Here is an 18,063-nt window from a genome sequence, read left to right on the forward strand (position 1 = left end):
TCCAAATGAAAAGTTCAACCTTTTCTCCCCACATCAGTAAATCTAAATCAGTTTGCAAGCTGAGAGGATAAGAGGGCAGCTAAGCACCTGTGCTGTTTGTGGGATGGATAAAAGAGAGAAAAGTCAACTGTAAAGGTTAAATGAAGCCAGGTGCTTGGACGTGGGATTGCAGAGGAGGTGAGAATAGACTTCTTAAATGTATCCAACTGCTTCCTAACTCCTGTGGAAGCTGGAGAATTCCCTTGGGTTACAGCATCTTATTTCATGGGTTGCAAAATGCTTTCCAAGGATCAGATTTTGGGACCTAGGAGGTGAATTTTGAGGGGGAAACTGTGGTACATTTGCAGCCACAGGAGTGGTTGGGCAGCATGTGGGGTTTTTTTATGCCTCATGTATTACCATGTGAGGATTGCTAATTGCAGCAAGAAATTTTGATCTTGTGGTGAAGAGATACCGATCAGCTTTGACAGTTGTAAACCAGTTTGGAATGAGTTAGTTACTGTTTTTCTTTAACTGGATATTATCAGATTTCAGTGCAGACATTATTCCCAGCTGTCACACTGATTACCTGGCAGGAGCTTCTTGCAGCAGTCAGTCATCGGTGTTCTAAAATGCCTCCTTGAAATAGATTGTAGACAGGCGAATAACAAGTGTATGTCAGAAAATATCTGGTTAAAATGAGATAGGAATTGACCTGATGATGGTACTTCAGTGATATCTGAGAGGGTCTTTGTGGTGCAAAGGTTAGGAGTTAGTGTCTCTAAGCTCCCTATGTTGTCAGCAGGCACAAACAGAAAACCAATCTGAAATTCCTTATGTAAAAAACTGCCTGTCTGTGGGCAGTATGAGGAGGCCTGGCATCCTAGCTGACATTTTCTAAGATTTAGCTGTGTTTCTAACCACCAGCAAGTCCTGCCTGAGGAGGGGTTCAAGCTGTGTAGTGTGCACCTTTGTGAACACAGGTTGTGGCTGCCAGAACATTTCCTGCTCCATTGCCTGCGCTACCCCTGGGGCATTGCCCATGGGGCTGACGGTGCTGGCTCGTTAGCAGGGCTCCATCACTAGGACTCCATCAGCAACTTACACTCTGGCCCTTTGCTGGAGACCTGAGTTCATTTTACTTGGGGAAATGATTTGTTTTGCTTCCTGTCTAGATACTAAGGGGGTCCCAAGTTTGAGGAGCTTTAACAAGGTAAGCATGAAAACGGCAAACCCAGCAAGTAGGGGTGGGGAGAACCCTGCCAGAGAGCTATACGTTGGCATTTAAAATGACTGCAGACACTAACCTCCTCAACTTCAAGACAACAGATGAAAAATATGTCTAACTAGTTTTCTCTACATAGTACTTCATCGTATATATCTCTGTTACCATTAGAGCCGCATGCCATTATGTAGGGTCATCTACCCCAGAGTGATGCAAAGCCTTGAAGTTTAAATAATGCCCATAACAGAAGTGAGTGATGTGTGAATGCACTGTCAGCAGCAGAGGAAAAAGCGAAGGATCAGGCTGGCTGGGAGCACTGTTTTTGCAGGCAGTCAGGTCTAGATACCTCAAAGTCAAGGCACAAAGCAATGGTTTATAAACCACAAAAAAAGGCTTCATCTCTTGTATAAATTGTGGTGGTGCCAAGTTTGAAGTTGTTTTCCCTTTAATGTTTTATTCCTAACAATGAAACAAGCATTTTTACTAAAAAATACAAAGGAATTTATTCTCCTTTATTCTGAATAGAATTTCAGATTGGGTACAGTGATTTCCTTCTACTGAAAGGTTTCCCACCTAAACTGCTTACCCAGGCTGAAAAAGAGAAATTCAGATTCTCATTAACATTCCTACACAGCAAAATTTGCAGTCCATAAGCACTTTCCAGTATATTGAACTACCCCAAGTCAAGAAGGCTGCAATAATTCAAGCAGGCAATGCTGTTCCATCAGGGGCTGCTGTTTGATGTCAGCAAGATTTGTATTCCAAGTTACATGAAGTTTCCTCAGCTTTGGGTTTCTAGTTTAGAATAGAAGTTCTGAATAACTTCAATGTTATGAAAGTCATCATTGCTGTTAATGCCAGAACAGTTTGTTTTTTTGAAGGGGAAAAAACTTTGTCCCTGAGGAGTGTTTTACAGAAGCACAGCTAAATACATAGCGCTCCCTTAGAAATCACTGTGCCCAAGAGCAAAGCTGTGTGTGCTTGGGTGTTTTCAGACTGTGATGTACTTCCATAGCAGAAAGCCCTCTGAGTTAGCAAGACTGCAGTGGTTCTGAGCCTTACCCAGCTATGCAGCACAACCCCTTCCTTTGCATTGGCATTGCAGGGCAGCTTCTGCCTTCCGGATGGACTGGTTTGGGGAATTAAACCAGGTGAAGATTCTTCCTTTGTTGTTGTTTTTTTTTAATTATTAGCTGGTTTAGTTTCCTAAACAATCTCACTGCAGGGAAGATGAGCAGTAGAAGCTCTGGACTGAGGTTGGAGCATGAGACCAGTTTCAGTTTGCTTAAACTGCCATGTTTGACCAGCCTCACCTCCATCCCTGGAAAGGTGATGGAACAGCTCATCCTGATTGACACCTATAAGCATGTGGAGGAAAAGAAGATAGTCAACATGGATTCACCAAGGGGAAATCATGCTTGACCAGTCTGATAGCCTTCTGTGATGGAAAGTCTGGCTGGATAGATGAGGGGAGAGCAGTGGATGTTGTCTACCATGACTTCAGCAAGGCTTTTGACACTTGTCTCCCATAACATCCTCATAGGTAAGCATAGAGTCTAGAAGTTGAAGTCTAGAGGTGGTCCCCAGTGGTTATTACTGGGTCCAGTCTTGTTCAACTTATTCATCAGTAACCTGGATGAGGGGACAGAGTGTACTCTCAACAGGTTTGCTGATGGTACAAAACCGGGAGGAATGGCTGGTACACCAGAAGGCTGTGCTGCCGTTCAGTGAGACCTGGACAGGCAGAGACGAACTTAATGAATTTCAATAAAGACAAGTGTAGGGTCCTGTACCTAGAGAGGAATAACCCCATGCACCAAAGCAATGATAAAATATTAATGCTTAGTTTGTAACTCTAAGTTGCAAGGACAATGTTTTTCCATTTCCTTTTCTAAAGCTTCCAACCTTATTTAAATCACAAGAGTGGATATGCAGAAATGGTTTGCATTGCATTCAATGTAATAATTTAAATAGCTTCTAATTAAACCGTTGTGACTTGGTATAAAGCTTCACAAATGTTTGTGATGAAGAGCTGCAAGAGTTAATGTTCGCTGCTCTGACAGCTGTGTACAGGGAGCTTTTGCCCAGCAGTCATTGCTCTATCATCAACATGCGTGAGTGTAAGTGGGAATTCATGACAGTGTCTTCTCTGGTTGCCCTGCAGGCTGAACTCTGCACCAGTGAAGGGCTTTGAAAAAGATGTGGGTGGCAAGACAACTCTCCGGATCACATATCCTGAAGGTGCAATCCAGAAAATGGAGCAGTATGAGAAGGATTCCCTGTTTGTTCTGGCAGGATTCAAATGGCAGGATTTCAAGTGGCTGAAATACATTGTTTACAAGGAGAAAGTGGTAAGAACTCTGTCAGCTGACACTGTGAAGGTCATTAATTAGAAATGGTGGGCAGATGTGGTATCACAGTCATATTTGCCACATTTTGATCTGAGGAGAGTTCCTCTGTGTGTCCTGCTGCATTTAAGTGATGGGGTTTTTTTACCTCCATGGATTTCAGCTTTAATTAACATATGTTTTACAAAGACATCTCTCTGTAACCTGACCTTGCACCACAGATGAGGCTTTCTATTCAAGATTATGTTAATGTGTACTATGAACAATGAATTTAATTTTTATTTATTTTAAAGAGTATATAAAAGGACTGGGTTTTGTGTGGTTTATGGACTGTTGGGATTTAAGAGCAAAGGAAGGAAAAGAGCAATGGCAGGAGGAAACAGTGGGAGTTTGGAGATAAGGATGTGATGGCGAAGGAGCCAGCACAACTCATTGAAAAGGCTATGATCCAAACTTTATGTGACCTCCTGAATGGCACAGGCCATCCCATTTTGCTGTTATTGTTGCACTGAGATTCATGATTTGTGTTTGAAGTATCACCCAGAAGAACAGTATCATGTCTTAAAACTAACAGACTGAAATGGTAAATCCACTGCTTTCCCCATGTAAATATTTTGTCCCAGTCAGTTGCATTAGTGCCCTTCTAAAGTACCATGGACCTGTTACTAGTCAGGGTTGTTCTCTGTACTTCACCCATCCTAAATGGAATCAGGTTGTGACTTCTCATTAAGCTGATGGCTTGTCTTTATCTGTTGTTATGAAATCTGGAATAAATGCCCTCTATTTGGGTATACTTCTTGTTTTACAAATCGTATATATGTCTTTTCAAGTCTTCTTTAGTGATTTTTCAACACATAATCAGACAAATGGATTAATGTTCAGAGGATGGAATGTTATATCCTGTGTTTAGAGACAGAGAGAGGAGGTTGGCAGCTCACCATATATAGAATGAAAGTCTGGGGATATAATTGTATTCAGTTGTTACATAGATGGCCTTAAGGGCTCATACTTTGCTCTTGTCTCACACTGGCACCAACCTGCAATTGCTTTCCTGGTACCAGACAGATGAAGTTACCTGTCAGCCTCTGGGCAAGCACAAGCACAGGCCTTCATAACATGAATAATTGAGTCAAAAGTAATTTTCTTTGGTTTATGTCACACTCTTGTTGTTCTTTCTGGGCAAGGGAAAGCCCTGGAAGTGTCAGTGTCTTGCAACCTGAAGGCAGTTGTAGGGACTCCTAGCATTTAGTTTGAAGTTCAAAGGATGGATTAGTTTACTTCAAAACAAACTGAATTTCCACCTGATGCTTGTAGTCATGCAGTTGACACTGGATTCTGACATGGTATCCCTTGCTCTTGGAAAAATGCAGGAAGTAGTTTGTTAAAATTTGCTAGAATGCTGGGGAGAGAAAATGCAGTGATCTTAACAGCGTGCTTCAGTGCACAGCTTGCCAGAGAGCAGAAAGAACTCGTGTGTCTTGCACTGCATGTTACTTCAATGGTTTTGTGGTTGGCCTCATTATCCTTCATTCCTTTGGAATAAATACTCCATTATTTTCAGTTTTTGTAGGTGATGTTTTCCAGATCTCAATTCCTGTTGCTCTTTTAAATGCCTGCAATTGATTCATCCTTTTTTTAAAGCAGTGCCCAAAATGTCCAGAGTACAGCAATTAGAGAGGAGCAAACCGCTACTTCATTAGCCTCGCAGTTCTCATTCTTTATACATCCGCTGTTTTGACTGTCTTTTCCACAATGGCATAGGACTGAAAGTGAGTGTCCAGTTCCTTGAGACTCCAGGTTTCAGGAAGAACTGAAAAGCATTATCATTCACAGCTCTGCACCCTGTACTTGTGCTGTTCCTTCTTCCTGCCAAAGAGCAGCACTGTGCACTTGTCTACCAATTCTTTCTTCCAGAACACTTCTTCAATTTGCCAAGTTCTCGTGGCAGAGCTTTCCAGCATACCTGCCATTCTTTCCAGATTCATGTCCTCTGTAGTTCAATAAACATACTTTTTAGTTCATCCTCCAAGTTGATTGATAATGAAAACTAAACAAAGTTGGTTCCTAGGCAGATCCCAAAGTAAGAACATCCTTCCATTTCTACAGTGAAGCCACTGGGAACTCCTCCTAGTCTGTTGGTTTGTGTTTTTTTTTGGCCACTTCTGAAGTTGTAATATTATATGTGGTATCATTAATAACATTTTTTGGCATGTTTGTGAAAATGATATGTCAGAAATCTCACTGAATTCCAGTTCATGTCTTGCTTCTCCCCTGTGATACTTTTTTTTTCCTGTATAAAGAAATACTTTATTTTTTCCAGTTATGATTTGTTCTTGACAAATCCACCTGGGCTGCTACTCAATCTTTGTGGGTTTGGGATTGGAGTTTTTTTCATGTGCTTATAAATAATTAATCCTGATATTCTGAGAATTGAAATCATAAATCAACTTTCTTCCCTTTTTTTGCTTTCTTAAGGTTAGGTACTGCTTTTGTCCATTTTTCAGTCCTGTGACACCTTACCTGTTCTACACAAGTTCCCAAAGGGAATCATTGCTGGGTTTTGAGGCTGCTGAGCCAGTTCATTGACTACTTTGGGATGCAGTCCAGGTGACTGGAAAACATCTGTCTTGTTCTCTCTAGGCTGATCTCTCTCTGTTTGAGGCTGGGATCTTGCTGTCACTGGCTTTAGTTGCAAGCAGGTGGCTAGAACAGCTGGTTTTTTTTTGTGGAAACCAATGCAAAAAGTGCTCTTAGCTAGAAGAAATGACCTGATGGACAGCTAGCAGTGCCCTGGGAATAAGATGTAGGCGTCTGTTTGTTCTGGTAGTGATTGTTAGTATTTTATCAGTATATAGTAAGTTTAAAATGATAAATCCCTGCCCAGTGCTCTCTGTGGAGAGTTTCTGTTTCTCTCTTAGCTCATTTTCCAGAGAAAAGAGTTTCTTCTTTTCCTGAGTTCATCTAGAGGCACTTGCTTGATGTGGGAGCTCTGTATGCCACTGTTGCTTATTCCTTATCTGACATAGGTCTGTCCCTCTGCAAAACCTCATCCCCACTGCAAACCAGTGGTTACAGTCAAGAGTCTGACCTCAGGACAGAGACAGGGGAGATGGAAGCATCCTGCTAAAGAACATGACTGCTGTGGAAGTGGACACATTCCTCAAATAAAATGGGCTGAACTCTCTGCCCTCTGATGATTCATTTGCCCCTGAATGTTGATGGCAGCTGCAGGTGTTGATGGTACAGTCACAGGCTGGGTATGAGATTTCAGACACCAGACCTCAAGCTGCTTAGACCTGCTTGATCAGAGATTCTTGGCCAGGTACTAAGATCCTTGCTTAGTCCTCTTTCAAGTAAGCGAAATCAAAAGGACTTTATCTGAGAGAGTAAATGAAAGGCAAATGGCTATTTATTGCTGGGGTCAGTGATCAGATAAGTTTATTCTCTGTGCAGCTGAGAAGGATTTGCTCCGTCTTATGTTAGTCTTTTGGCAGCACTTGCATAGTGAGGAATGGATAAGTGCTTTGTAGAGAGAAGGATTTTCAGGAGATGTTACAAAGAAAAAGAATCAGTGTGATGCCGAAGCAGCAGCAGAACAGTGAGGCAGAGGATTTTGTGTGTTACATAGAGTCTGGTGCAACAGCCTTCCGAAGATCTGCATGATGCCTCAGTGCCCTGGAAGCCACTGTGTCCTGAAAGAGGAGTAGTTGGAATATGAAAAAAAAAAAAAAAGAAAGTAAAAGCTCATCTGTTTTTTATTTCACACTAAACCAGAAATATCTGGAAGCAAAGAAAAGCTTGAGAGAAAAGATTAATCTAGAAAAAGGACCAGTTTGGCTACATAGTCAACATCAGTAGCAAAATAAAGGTAGTCTCCATCATAGAGTTCTGGGTGAGCTGGCACTCAAATTTGTGAGTCTTGCCACAAGTTAGGGCAGTACTGTATCACTGGGGAGTACAGAGCTGTCTTTAAGAAGGGGAAAGATGGGTGAGTCTGAGCAACTAAAACCCTGGTAATCTGATTTCAGTCATTTGACAAGTTTATTCTAACCGAAGAAAAAGATAATTACACTTGTTGCAAAAAAGGGGGGAAAGGAGTGTGGAATGGCGTAAAGGTGACATGGTTAGCACCATGCTGACTAATATGTCAATATATAAGTGGAAAGGAAGTGGGCTGGAGTCCCACAGCCTGCAGTTGCATGAGCCCATGATTACTGCAGAAGGGTCACAGATGTGGGTTGTTCGTGTGTCTGTGGTGACTGGTCTGGCAGTGTTGACTTGCAGTCATTGCTGTAAGAGCCTGCTGCACTTCCAGGCATCCCTCCTCTGATGAAAGGGCTGTTCCTCGTGCATCCCCAGAGGTGGATTATTCATATACAGTCACTCAGAACAGTTACACTCTCTTCTGGACTTCTCTTTTTGCCAAGAGGCATTACCTGTGTATGTATTGTGACTCACCCTGCTGCTTCTCACTGCTGTACCACCTGGCATCACCCTGGGTCTCTCAGTGACTGAGGGTCTTCCTCAATACCCAAACTACCAGAGGAATTAAAAGGGGAGGGTGGTTTGGCCGTATACTGCACTTCTCTATTAAAATAGTGGTCAAAAAGCTGAAAGTTTATTATGTGGGGAGTAGATACATCCTGAAACAAATGGAAGAATTTATAAATGCCAGTTATGCAAACCAGCCATCACATCCTGGTGCTGAGGCTGACTCCAGGGTGGTTTTCTGCCCATCATTAGTGAATCAGAAGGAGCAGTCTTGTTTGCTGGGACTCACTTCCCCGAACATCTGGCACATGGTGGTAAAGAAGCCAAGTGAGGGCAAAGGTTTAACTAGAAATTGGCAGCTCATAGGCTTCCTTCACATGTAATAATGAGCCTGCGGATGTTTCTAGCAGGAATCTCTGCAGCCTTTGCCAGGAGGAGTCACTTGTGCAGTGAGTGCCTGCGGCACCTTGAAGCTCCCTTTGATAGTGAAAGTCATAGGAGCGAGTGAGCACCTGCCTGCGAGCGAGGCCAAGTTCGGCTGTCTGTCCCTTGCAGGGGCATGCCTCTGACAACTCGCACACAGCACTGGTGCCATCTGAGGAGCAGTCATTCTTCAGCAGATGTTGAGACTCCAGCAGTGGGCACAACATCTGTTACAGCGTGTGGTGGTTGCTGCCTGTGGAGATCTTGTGGATGTGGCGGCAGAGCGGATTTTGTTTAACCTTTTATTTGGCAGCTACATTCCTGCTTTAAGTCAACAGGTTACTTCTAGTCCTGCTAAAATGTATGTCACAATACTTCCTGCTTTGATCAGCCTATGTTACTGTGCTAGAGCCAAGGCCAGACTGCTGCCAGAGTCCTCACTGTCTGCTGAGCTTTTGTTTAGAGTTTCTCTTCTCCCATTAGTTAATGGCCTTGTCATGCTACGTGTTTGCTTGGGCAGACTGTGAACATCACAGCCTCATAGTACACCATAGATTCCTTGGATTATGATCTAGCTTTGCCTGTGGGCTGTTTTGCATGCCTGAAAAAAAACTGAGGAGCCATCATGCTCCTCCTGTTGGCTTGAGAAAAATAGTGAGGCTGTAAATCTGTCCTTGCTGTCCAACCCCAAGTAAAGCTTCATCCGTATGTATGTATTTCCAACTTGTTTGGAACTTGAGCCCAACACTTGAACAGACAGTTTCTCTGGGTCTGTGCTAGGGAGGGAGAACCTGCTTTTTCCAGTGCTGTCACTTGCCTTTGGTGAGCAATGGAGTGAGCGCTGCCGCTGGCAGTTTCACTCCAGAGCCTGCTTCTGGATCACAAGTATTTTCTTTCCCTTCCCTCCTCCCAGGGGCTTGTTGCTTTAAACTATTTTGTATACAGTTGGTCTTCTCAATTTTTTAAGGACTGTGAGAAAGATCCTTCATCTGGTTTTGGTGGAGCTGTAAATCTGCCACTGTTTGCCTTAATGCAGTATGAACGCAAAGCTTGGTTGCAGATTTGTGATGCCTGATCCTGTGCTGAGGCAGAGCTCTAGCCCATCTGTTTAGAAATATGCCTGGGTAGGGATTGCCTTCTGTCCTCCCGCTCTCCTTGGACTTGAGTGGAAAGGGACAGAAGCTGGACTTGCTGCTCCATTATAACAGAGTTTTTGAATTGGGAGTTTAGCTTAAAGGTTCTCCCATTTCTCTCACAAATTTGAGTTTTCACCTAAATGGCCATTTATAACTAATCCCTTCAGAAGTATTATATAGGAAGGTATGGTTGATGAGTAAGGCAGCCAATGTGCATAAAGGACGTGACGAGGCTTGCACTGGGAAAGAGGCAAGAAAGGCTTTTCAGTGATGATTGTCCTGTGGTCCTAGCACATGGTGCAAAAGGCCATTTCCACTCACAAAGTGTGTGGGGATTTTAGGAGGAATTGATATTAAAGAATACCTTATCACATCATCGGGATGGTTCAGTGCTTTAGTCAAGGCAGCTGAATCATTACTAAATGCTGAAGCAGAGAAAATACCTGGCAATAAAGTGAAAAAAATGAGGCAGGCTCTTCTGGCTCCTACAAGGTCTTTGACTGAGAAGAGGAGGGAGACTCTGCATGATGTATTCTGTGGAGAATATTCCATATTCCTTTGACAAAGAGTAGCTGGGAGTTAGTTTGTCTTTCTGGCATGACTGGGACAACTTCAACTCTTTAGGTTCTGATCTCTCTCTGGCTGTGCAGAAAGCTAGTGCATACTGCCTGAGGGCTTGTGCTCCCATGGTCAGGACCTGCTTCCCCCAGTGAAGTGCTGGGGTGGGTATGGCCCAAGGGAACCAAGTTAAAAATAAATCCTTCTCTGTGACTGGCCTATAAGATTAGAGCCATTTCCAGAAGATGTAAGGAAAGCTATGAATGCTGGTGTCCTATGAGAGAAGGTCAGCCAGGTTTTCTCCAGTCATGGTTAGAAAAGAAGCTGGAAAATACATAGATATGCTGTATAAAATCTTGTCCCTGCTGACCAGAAAAGAGAGAAGACCTTCATTCTGGGTTGTATAGCCTTTAACAAGAACTGTGGTGAGGACCATACATGAGCCTTAGTAGACAACTGACCCGGTTTTCAACATGGGCCTTGGGGGGAGACTTCCTGGCCAGATTCCTAAAGGAAGGTTGTTGGTATGGGAAGTGCAGGCTGGAGCTTGCCCTTCATACATACCTGCATGCAACAGCATAATAAGATTAGGCAGGTCCCTACATAGCTGAGAGCTGTTCCCACCCAGGCATACTTAGTGTGTCTGTAAGTACACTGTCAAACATCAGCTGATGCTGTTGGAGTGTGCCTTCACAGCATTTAATATTGTCAGATGGATGCATGCTGGACATTAAAACTTGTTCGCCTGGACTGGATCATCATCAGTATCCACAAGTTTGTAGCTGCATTCATCAAAGCTTCTGGGGCAGATGAAGAAAAAAAATAGTTGTAACTACACTATTTTCTGGATCAAAAATTCCAGGTATCAAAAGTTTACAAAGTATCTATATTTGTAGGAAAAATATATTACCCCAATTGTAGACAGTTTCTCCTTAAAATGAAAACTGCTGATGTGCATGTCCTTCCAGTCATCCCCACACCATGCATGGGTTTTGTCTTTTTTTTTGTCCCTTGCTTTGCTTGCTGTTACCTAACCCCAGTCTTCCTTGCACTATGCTTCCTATTAAAAGATAAGAAGCATTACTCATTCTAGGCTTTGGTAGTCCTTAAAGAACCTTTATTCCACATCTGCCAAGGCAACATCATCTTCATTGCTGGCGCAGTAATCCTAGCTGTGATGTGAAAAATTGGAGAGCTCCAGATGAATTTTTATTCTTCTGTAGTTCCTTTTCCTTCACATCATTCTTGAATGAAAAGACCCAAGCATAATTTACCCCCTGAAGAGACTGAGTCATTGCCTTAGTAGGACATCCTTGTCTCTAAACTGGAGAGGCATAGATTTGACAGATTGGCCACTCAGTGGGTAAGGCATTGGCTGAATGTTCATACTGAAAAGGGTTGTGGACAACAGCTCGGTGTCCAAGTGGAGATCAGTGACTTGTGGCATTCCTCAGGAGTCAGTATTAAGACTGGTGCTGTTTAACATCTTTGTCGGTGACATGGACAGTGTGACTGAGTGCGCCCACAGCAAGTTTAACAATGACACTAGGCTGTGTGGTGCTGTCAGCACACTGGAGGGAAGGGATGCCATCCAGAGGGACCTTGACAAGATTGGGAGGCTTTGAATGCATGAAGTTCACCAAGGCCAAGTGCAAGGTCTTGTACCTGGGTTGGGGCAATCCCAAGCACAACTACAGGCTGGGAAGAGAAAGGCGTGAGAGCAGCCCTGAGAAGAAAGACTTGGGGGTGTTGGTTGACAAGAAGCTCAACATGACCCAGCAGTGTGCACTTGCAGCCCAGAAAGCCAGCCATGTCCTGAACTGCATCAAAAGAAGTGTGACCAGCAGGTCAAGGGAGATGATTCTGCCCCTCTACTCTCTTTGCTCTCATGAGATCCCACCTGGAGTACAAGGGCATGTAGGGATAGGACCAAGGGAGAATGGCCTTATACTGATAGAGGGTAGATTTAGATTAGATATTAGGAAGAAATTCTTTATTATGAGGGTGGTGAGGCACTGGCACAGGTTGCCCAGAGAAGCTGTGGCTGCCCAATCCCTGGCAGTGTTCAAGGCCAGGCTGGATAGGGCTTTGAGCAACCTGGTCTAGTGAAAGGTGTCCGTGCCTCTGGCAGGTTGGAAGTAGATGGTCTTTAAGATCCCTTCCAACCCAAACCATTCTATGATTCTATTACATCCTTTCTGGAATTGCCTCACCATCCTGCTTTACCTTGAGACATTTTTCTTCCTAAAATTGTCATTGTCTAATCTCTTCTGATGTCTGTTGCCCTCCAACTGACAGTTGCTGTCCTTTACTAGATATTTCATCACTCCTTCCTTCTTGACCTATGACTCAGTCAAAGTTAAAAAGGATGGATAATTTAAAGAGCTGCAGTTTTTCCACATCTCTTCTTTTGCAAAGCCAACATGAGTGGGGGCCAACTGAAAAGCTCATGCAGCTGTCTTGAAAAAGCATCAGGAGAATGCTCATGTTGCACTTGCCCTATTTGGCAGACTGGCAATATTCAGACATCAATATTATGCAAATGCTGGTAGGTGCATTTTAAGGTAATAGTGCATGTAAACTCAGGTTATACTGGTTGGTTGCATTGGTCAAATACAGGTTTGGAATATCTGAGGCAATGTAAAGAAATTCCTTCCAAATCTGATGCTGATCTTAATGAAACACACAATTCCATAAATAGCAGAGCTAACAAAATTGCCTGATTGCCCGTGAGTTTGTGTCCTGCTCCCTTATGCCTCCCTCTTGGACCACAATAATCTCAGATTTCCCCCAGCTCACAAATACCCACGAGGCTCTGTCCCCCCTTTCATCCCTCACTGGTGTTTGCCTCCTCGCCAAGGCATACATGTTCAGTGGCCCATATGTACATGACTGGGTACCTGGCAGACCAGTGTAAGTGCTTGCACAGCAGCATCTCCACCTGGCCTCACATGCAAATATGTGTGTGTCTCTTCCATCCAGACGTACATGGCTTTTACCACCAGTGCAGCCCATGCCTGCTGAGGATATTGCATTGCCCACATGTGCAGCACATGTTCCTCCATACTGGAGCAGTACTTTGGGAATCCAGCACATGGAAAAAGTCAGAGAATACCATCAACAATGAAACATTACCCAGAGGGTATCAACTACTCATGCAAGTGCTAGTAGGATAAAGATGTTCTGTGTTAACACTTCAGTAAAGAACTACAAAATCATTTGAAGTCTGAAAAGCCTTCCTTAGCCTAAGAGATTTGAGTTCAATTTATTTAGCTTATGCATGAGATTTTGGGGAGATTTACTTGTAGTGTCTCTCAATCTACCTAGAGGGAACATTTTTTTCTCAAAAGCCTTTTTAATTTAGCAGGAAGAAGTATATCTGAAGCTAGGCAAAGAACCAAGAAAGGCAGCACATTAATATGGGTATAATTATTTCTGCTACATCTGCCCTACAGGCTTGATGAATTTGCTCTTGAAGTCTTAAAATCAAGACTTGGTATCTTGGTTAAGTTCTGCTCAAGCAGCATAAGAGTAAAGGACTGGAAGAAGTTGATGATTGAGGGGGCACTGCTCCCTGCTATGCAGGGTATCCAGGAAGATAGCAGGGTCTCTCTTGGCCTTTCAAGCAGTGCTGATAAGAAATAGCAGAATATAGTGGCTGGGACCTGAAGCCAGAGAAAATCAGCCTGGACAGATGTAATTTCCTAGAAATCTGTGCCTATAACACTGAAACGACACACTTGCAGAGGCGAGCACTTACTGCTGACAGCTTTCTCTGAAATACAGACTTAATCCAGTGGCTGGGAGTATTCTGTTTCCAAGGAGTACCCAGGACAGGGCTGAGTCTTGTGTTGCCTTCTCACCATCCTGACCTGTGTCTCTAGGGACCCCTGTCCTTCACTTTCTATGACCCACTTGTTGACTCTGAGGAGTAGGATAGCAAGCCAGTAATACCCTTGAGAAGCTTTTCATGAAAGTAAGTTATTTGCTTCATCCAGTTGCCTGCAAAGGTCACAGCAAAATTTTCTTTTCCTGGGGTACAATTAGGCAGCTCTGTTTCTGCATCCCGAGGGAGAAGGCTTCGTGGAATCTCTGAGGTGGGCAACCTCCAGCATAACAAAATTCCCCAGAAGAGCACTTTGGAAAGCATTGCAACACCACAGGATGCTGTGAGTTCACTCGTATACAGTGTGAAGACTCACAGAGGAGGGGAGAAACACTGATTTGATTTTGTAGATGAAATCACATGCTTTCTATCAGTGCCTGAAAAGAGACTCCCCTTTCACAGCTCCAGGAATTTTGCTATCTGCATTTTTTTTTCTTTAAACTGGGGAAAATAAAAGAAATCTGAACAGTAAATATTTATCCAAAATGTGTGGTTGTTAATATGATCCAGTCTTCAGTCATTTTGAGTAGTGTCATGATGACAGATGTTAATACAGAAAGGAATAGATTGGACGATTTATGCCTGAAACACATGTGTTCCTTGGCGGGCTCCGTGGATTACTTGCATAGTTGGTGCTGTCTGAGCAATCTAGTATTTTCTCTGCCTCTAAGCACTGATGGCTTCAGGGCAAGGGGCTGACCTATATCTCCAGTTTGCTATAATAAACAGTGAGGTAGCTAAACTCCCCTTGTGCTTTTATCTTCCCAAATTTTATGTCTCCCCCTGTGCTCCAGCTGTGTTTTCTGTGCTTCTGGTTCTTCCCAAGAAAAATGGCAGTTTCTCTGTGCAAGAGAAGAGGATGCTCCTGTGTGCATGGGGTGTGAATCCCAGACCTCCTCCCCATCTAGATCCAGCTTCTCTCCTACCTCAACATGCACAGTTATTTAATATGAACGCTTGTCCTGACAACAGAAAGGAAAATTCTTCTCTTCTTAGTTAAGACCAGGTTTGTAACGGCATTAGTATCTTACTTTTTATTTATTTTCTTAATCAGAGACATACAATTGAAGAAAAATGCCCAAGCTGTTGAATGCAGAAGGCTGTTGGTAGGTCTGCTTGGAAGCTTTTCTCAGCTGGTCCCTCAGTTGTGTTCTCATCTTTTTCTATGAAATTAACTTTGCACATAGAATCGTAGAATGCTTTGAGTTGGAAAGGATCTTAAGATCATGAAGTTCCAACCCCCCTGCCATGGGCATAACTGACAAGTACCAAAAACACTAAGCCTGGCCCAGGCATCTGCACTTTGATTGTTTAGGAAAAACTTGTAAATATTCTGTTTGGATTACAGTTTATTTAAATTCTCATCTTTTAAGAATATTGAATAATGTTACTTAACAACTCTTCATTTGTAAAACAGCTATTATTAATGCAAATCTAGAAAAGAAACTAGGGCAGGAGTTTGTTGGCATCATCCCAGCCTCTTGTTCTTTTGACCTTCCTGCTTTCTCCTTCTTCAGAATGCTGAATAATTTGTATATATTCTATATGAACACTCAGTGAACATACAAATTATTTGGCTGCTCATTTCAGCAAAGATGCCAAAATAGGAGAAGAGACATTTTCTGTGTACTCTTGCTGCAAAAACAATGTAAAAATTTCCCTAGAGACTCACTTTAAGATAACTTCAGAAAGTGATGAGGCTTTCTAGGCCATAATTCTTCCTGTGGTGATCCTTTAGCTTTTTTTGTTGTAATGTGCCAAGAGCTTAATCTAAATGTGTGTTGTTTGAGGAGTTATTTGTATTCAAACTTGTGAACCAGTTCAGCTCCCTAAAAAAGGCTTTCCTGATGGTTGTCCTCAGATACCCTGGGATGTCCTCATGCATTCTTACCAAACCTGCAAAAATAGCTTTTTTTAATTGTTTTTTGCTTTGTTTGGGTTTTTTTTTTGCCTTTTGTGCAGGCATACTGTTGTAAGTGGAGCAGGTAGCTGTGCTTTTAGTTGGGATCATCTTATGTTTTGTGTTATAAGCAAAGGGGGAAATGCTCTATCATTTTCCTTACACTGTCATCTTTGAGCTGATGTTTTCCATGCCGCGTATTTGGCGCAGATGGAAAGTTCAGCTAAAATAACTTAGCTGTCTCTCATGATGAGGGTACTGAAAATGCAGAGTTTTGTCCCCGTTTAAAAAAATAAACCCCAATCTCACACACTATTTTGCTGAGATTCTCCAGTTCTTGAGGGCAGTGTCTGGGAATTGATGAGACTGTTACTGTGACAGCCTGTTGTGGCTCCTGCTGTTCTGTGACATCCCATGGCTTGGTCTGATGCTCCATAGGGCTGTTGGATGCTGGCAATGTCTGTCCTACTAGGGCTCCCCTGCCCTGCCTGCACTGGTCAGGTGCCCTCCCCATACAGTTAGCTGGGATGCAGCATTTCCAAGGATGTAAGAAACAAACAGGATTTTCCCTTCGATTGCTCCTCTAAACAAAAGGTTCAGGCATAGATGACAGACCTGGGAGCAGGGACTCTCAGGAACTCATTCTCCTTCTTCCAGCCACCTGGACAGCAGAAAGGAGTCAGTAGCCTGGTTTGGTGCATGGCAGGAGCAGCAGTATTGGTGGTTGAAGGGTGATGGGTACTGGGGACAGCAGAGAAAGAGTTTACAACCATCAGGGAACTCCTCAATCACTTTTGGGTTTGTTAGGTGTAAATAGCTCAGGAGCCCTATAAGAGGCTGCATTTTTATTTCTCCAGTGGCTGATCTAGAATACAGTAGCTTACAGGAGCTTGTAGTCACACTTAGGGGACTGTGCCCTGGGTTTAGTTGCTCTGTTTGGTGGAATTTTTCTTGAGTTAATTTTTTGGTGACTCTTTAACTGAGTTGATTAAAGAAAAAAAGTTACTCTCTAAGACTTTTAAAAAGAGCTTTATGGTTATAAAACTCAAGCTGCCAGAAGTTAAGAAAAGTGAGAGAATAAGATTGCATCTTCAACACTGATTCAATTCTCCTGTGCAAATGTTATCCTTAATTATATGGTTACATCCTGGCTCTTTTAGAACACAGCTGTCTATCTGGTGGAGAGGGAAGACTGAGATCTGGGCTAATTTCTGTAACACAAGACATTCAGCCTTGGTATAAGTAGTTGCAGAAGCTGTAGAACAAGTAGATAGGAGAGAGGAAAGGAGAGGAGGAAGAGTGGTCTGATTACAGACACCTCTTGAGGAGGTGGTTTAGCCTTTGAATGACCAATGTGATGCTGGGCAAGTTAGATAAGAATTTCCCAAACACATTTAAGTCTTGTGGTGCAAATATGAAGGAGACCTGGGTATTCAGCAGGAGAGGTGGGTGTTCAGCAGCACCAGAGTCAATAGAGTTGTACTGTGAGCTTAACAAATGTACTGAAAATTCAGCTTGAGGTGCCTGCAGTAGAGCATCAGGAGGCAACAGAAACTGTGCATTCAACTTTGCCCGTTTTCTCCCCGTCAAATGGTGTAATATATGCCAAATATTGCAGAGATGCTCTAAATATGAAAGGATTTTTTGTAAAACACTTAGATATATGAGCATTTCTTGTGGGAAAATTAGAAAGTCACTGTTCACAACAGAAATCCTGAGCTGAAGTTGCAGGGCGGTCCTTACTAACACGTGTGTTTGGCCTTTCAGCCCTGGTATTCTTTTCATAGATGTTATAAGAGTATGACATTTCATAAACTATGTCATAAAAATAATATCCAAATAAAGGGGCTGGTCCCTTATGGGAATAAAATACCCTGTAAATAATGGTGATATTAATAGAGCCCTGGTCTTCTTTGGGATCTTTCTGAAACTGCTCTAGATACGTTTTCATTGAAGGATTATTGTATTACTCACAAGCAAAAAAACCGCAACACAAACATAAATTATCTAAATCAATTCCTTTTACTAAGCACTTCTGTCTTTCCTATGATTTTTCAAAACAGGAATATTTCTTCAAATTCTGGCTCAAAATCCAACTTACATTTTGAGAGAGTCCG

The 18,063-nt window shown here is 42.8% G+C and overlaps 1 protein-coding gene across 7 annotated transcripts in view; it reads left to right on the forward strand.

The window, feature by feature from the left end:
- ST3GAL3 (ST3 beta-galactoside alpha-2,3-sialyltransferase 3) overlaps positions 1-18,063 on the forward strand; it is a 188,256-nt gene that overhangs the window by 139,348 nt on the left and 30,845 nt on the right. For all 7 annotated transcript variants that reach the window (XM_062617306.1, XM_062617309.1, XM_062617308.1 and 4 more), the window contains one exon: positions 3,369-3,555. In XM_062617306.1, coding sequence (XP_062473290.1) covers positions 3,369-3,555 — 187 coding nt within the window. The remainder of the gene's footprint in view (positions 1-3,368; positions 3,556-18,063) is intronic.

The sequence above is a fragment of the Pezoporus occidentalis genome, unplaced genomic scaffold (assembly GCF_034315485.1).
Source record: "Pezoporus occidentalis ecotype Australia unplaced genomic scaffold, CSIRO_AGI_Poc_V1 ctg194, whole genome shotgun sequence".
In the NCBI taxonomy this organism is placed as follows: Eukaryota; Metazoa; Chordata; class Aves; order Psittaciformes; family Psittacidae; genus Pezoporus; species Pezoporus occidentalis.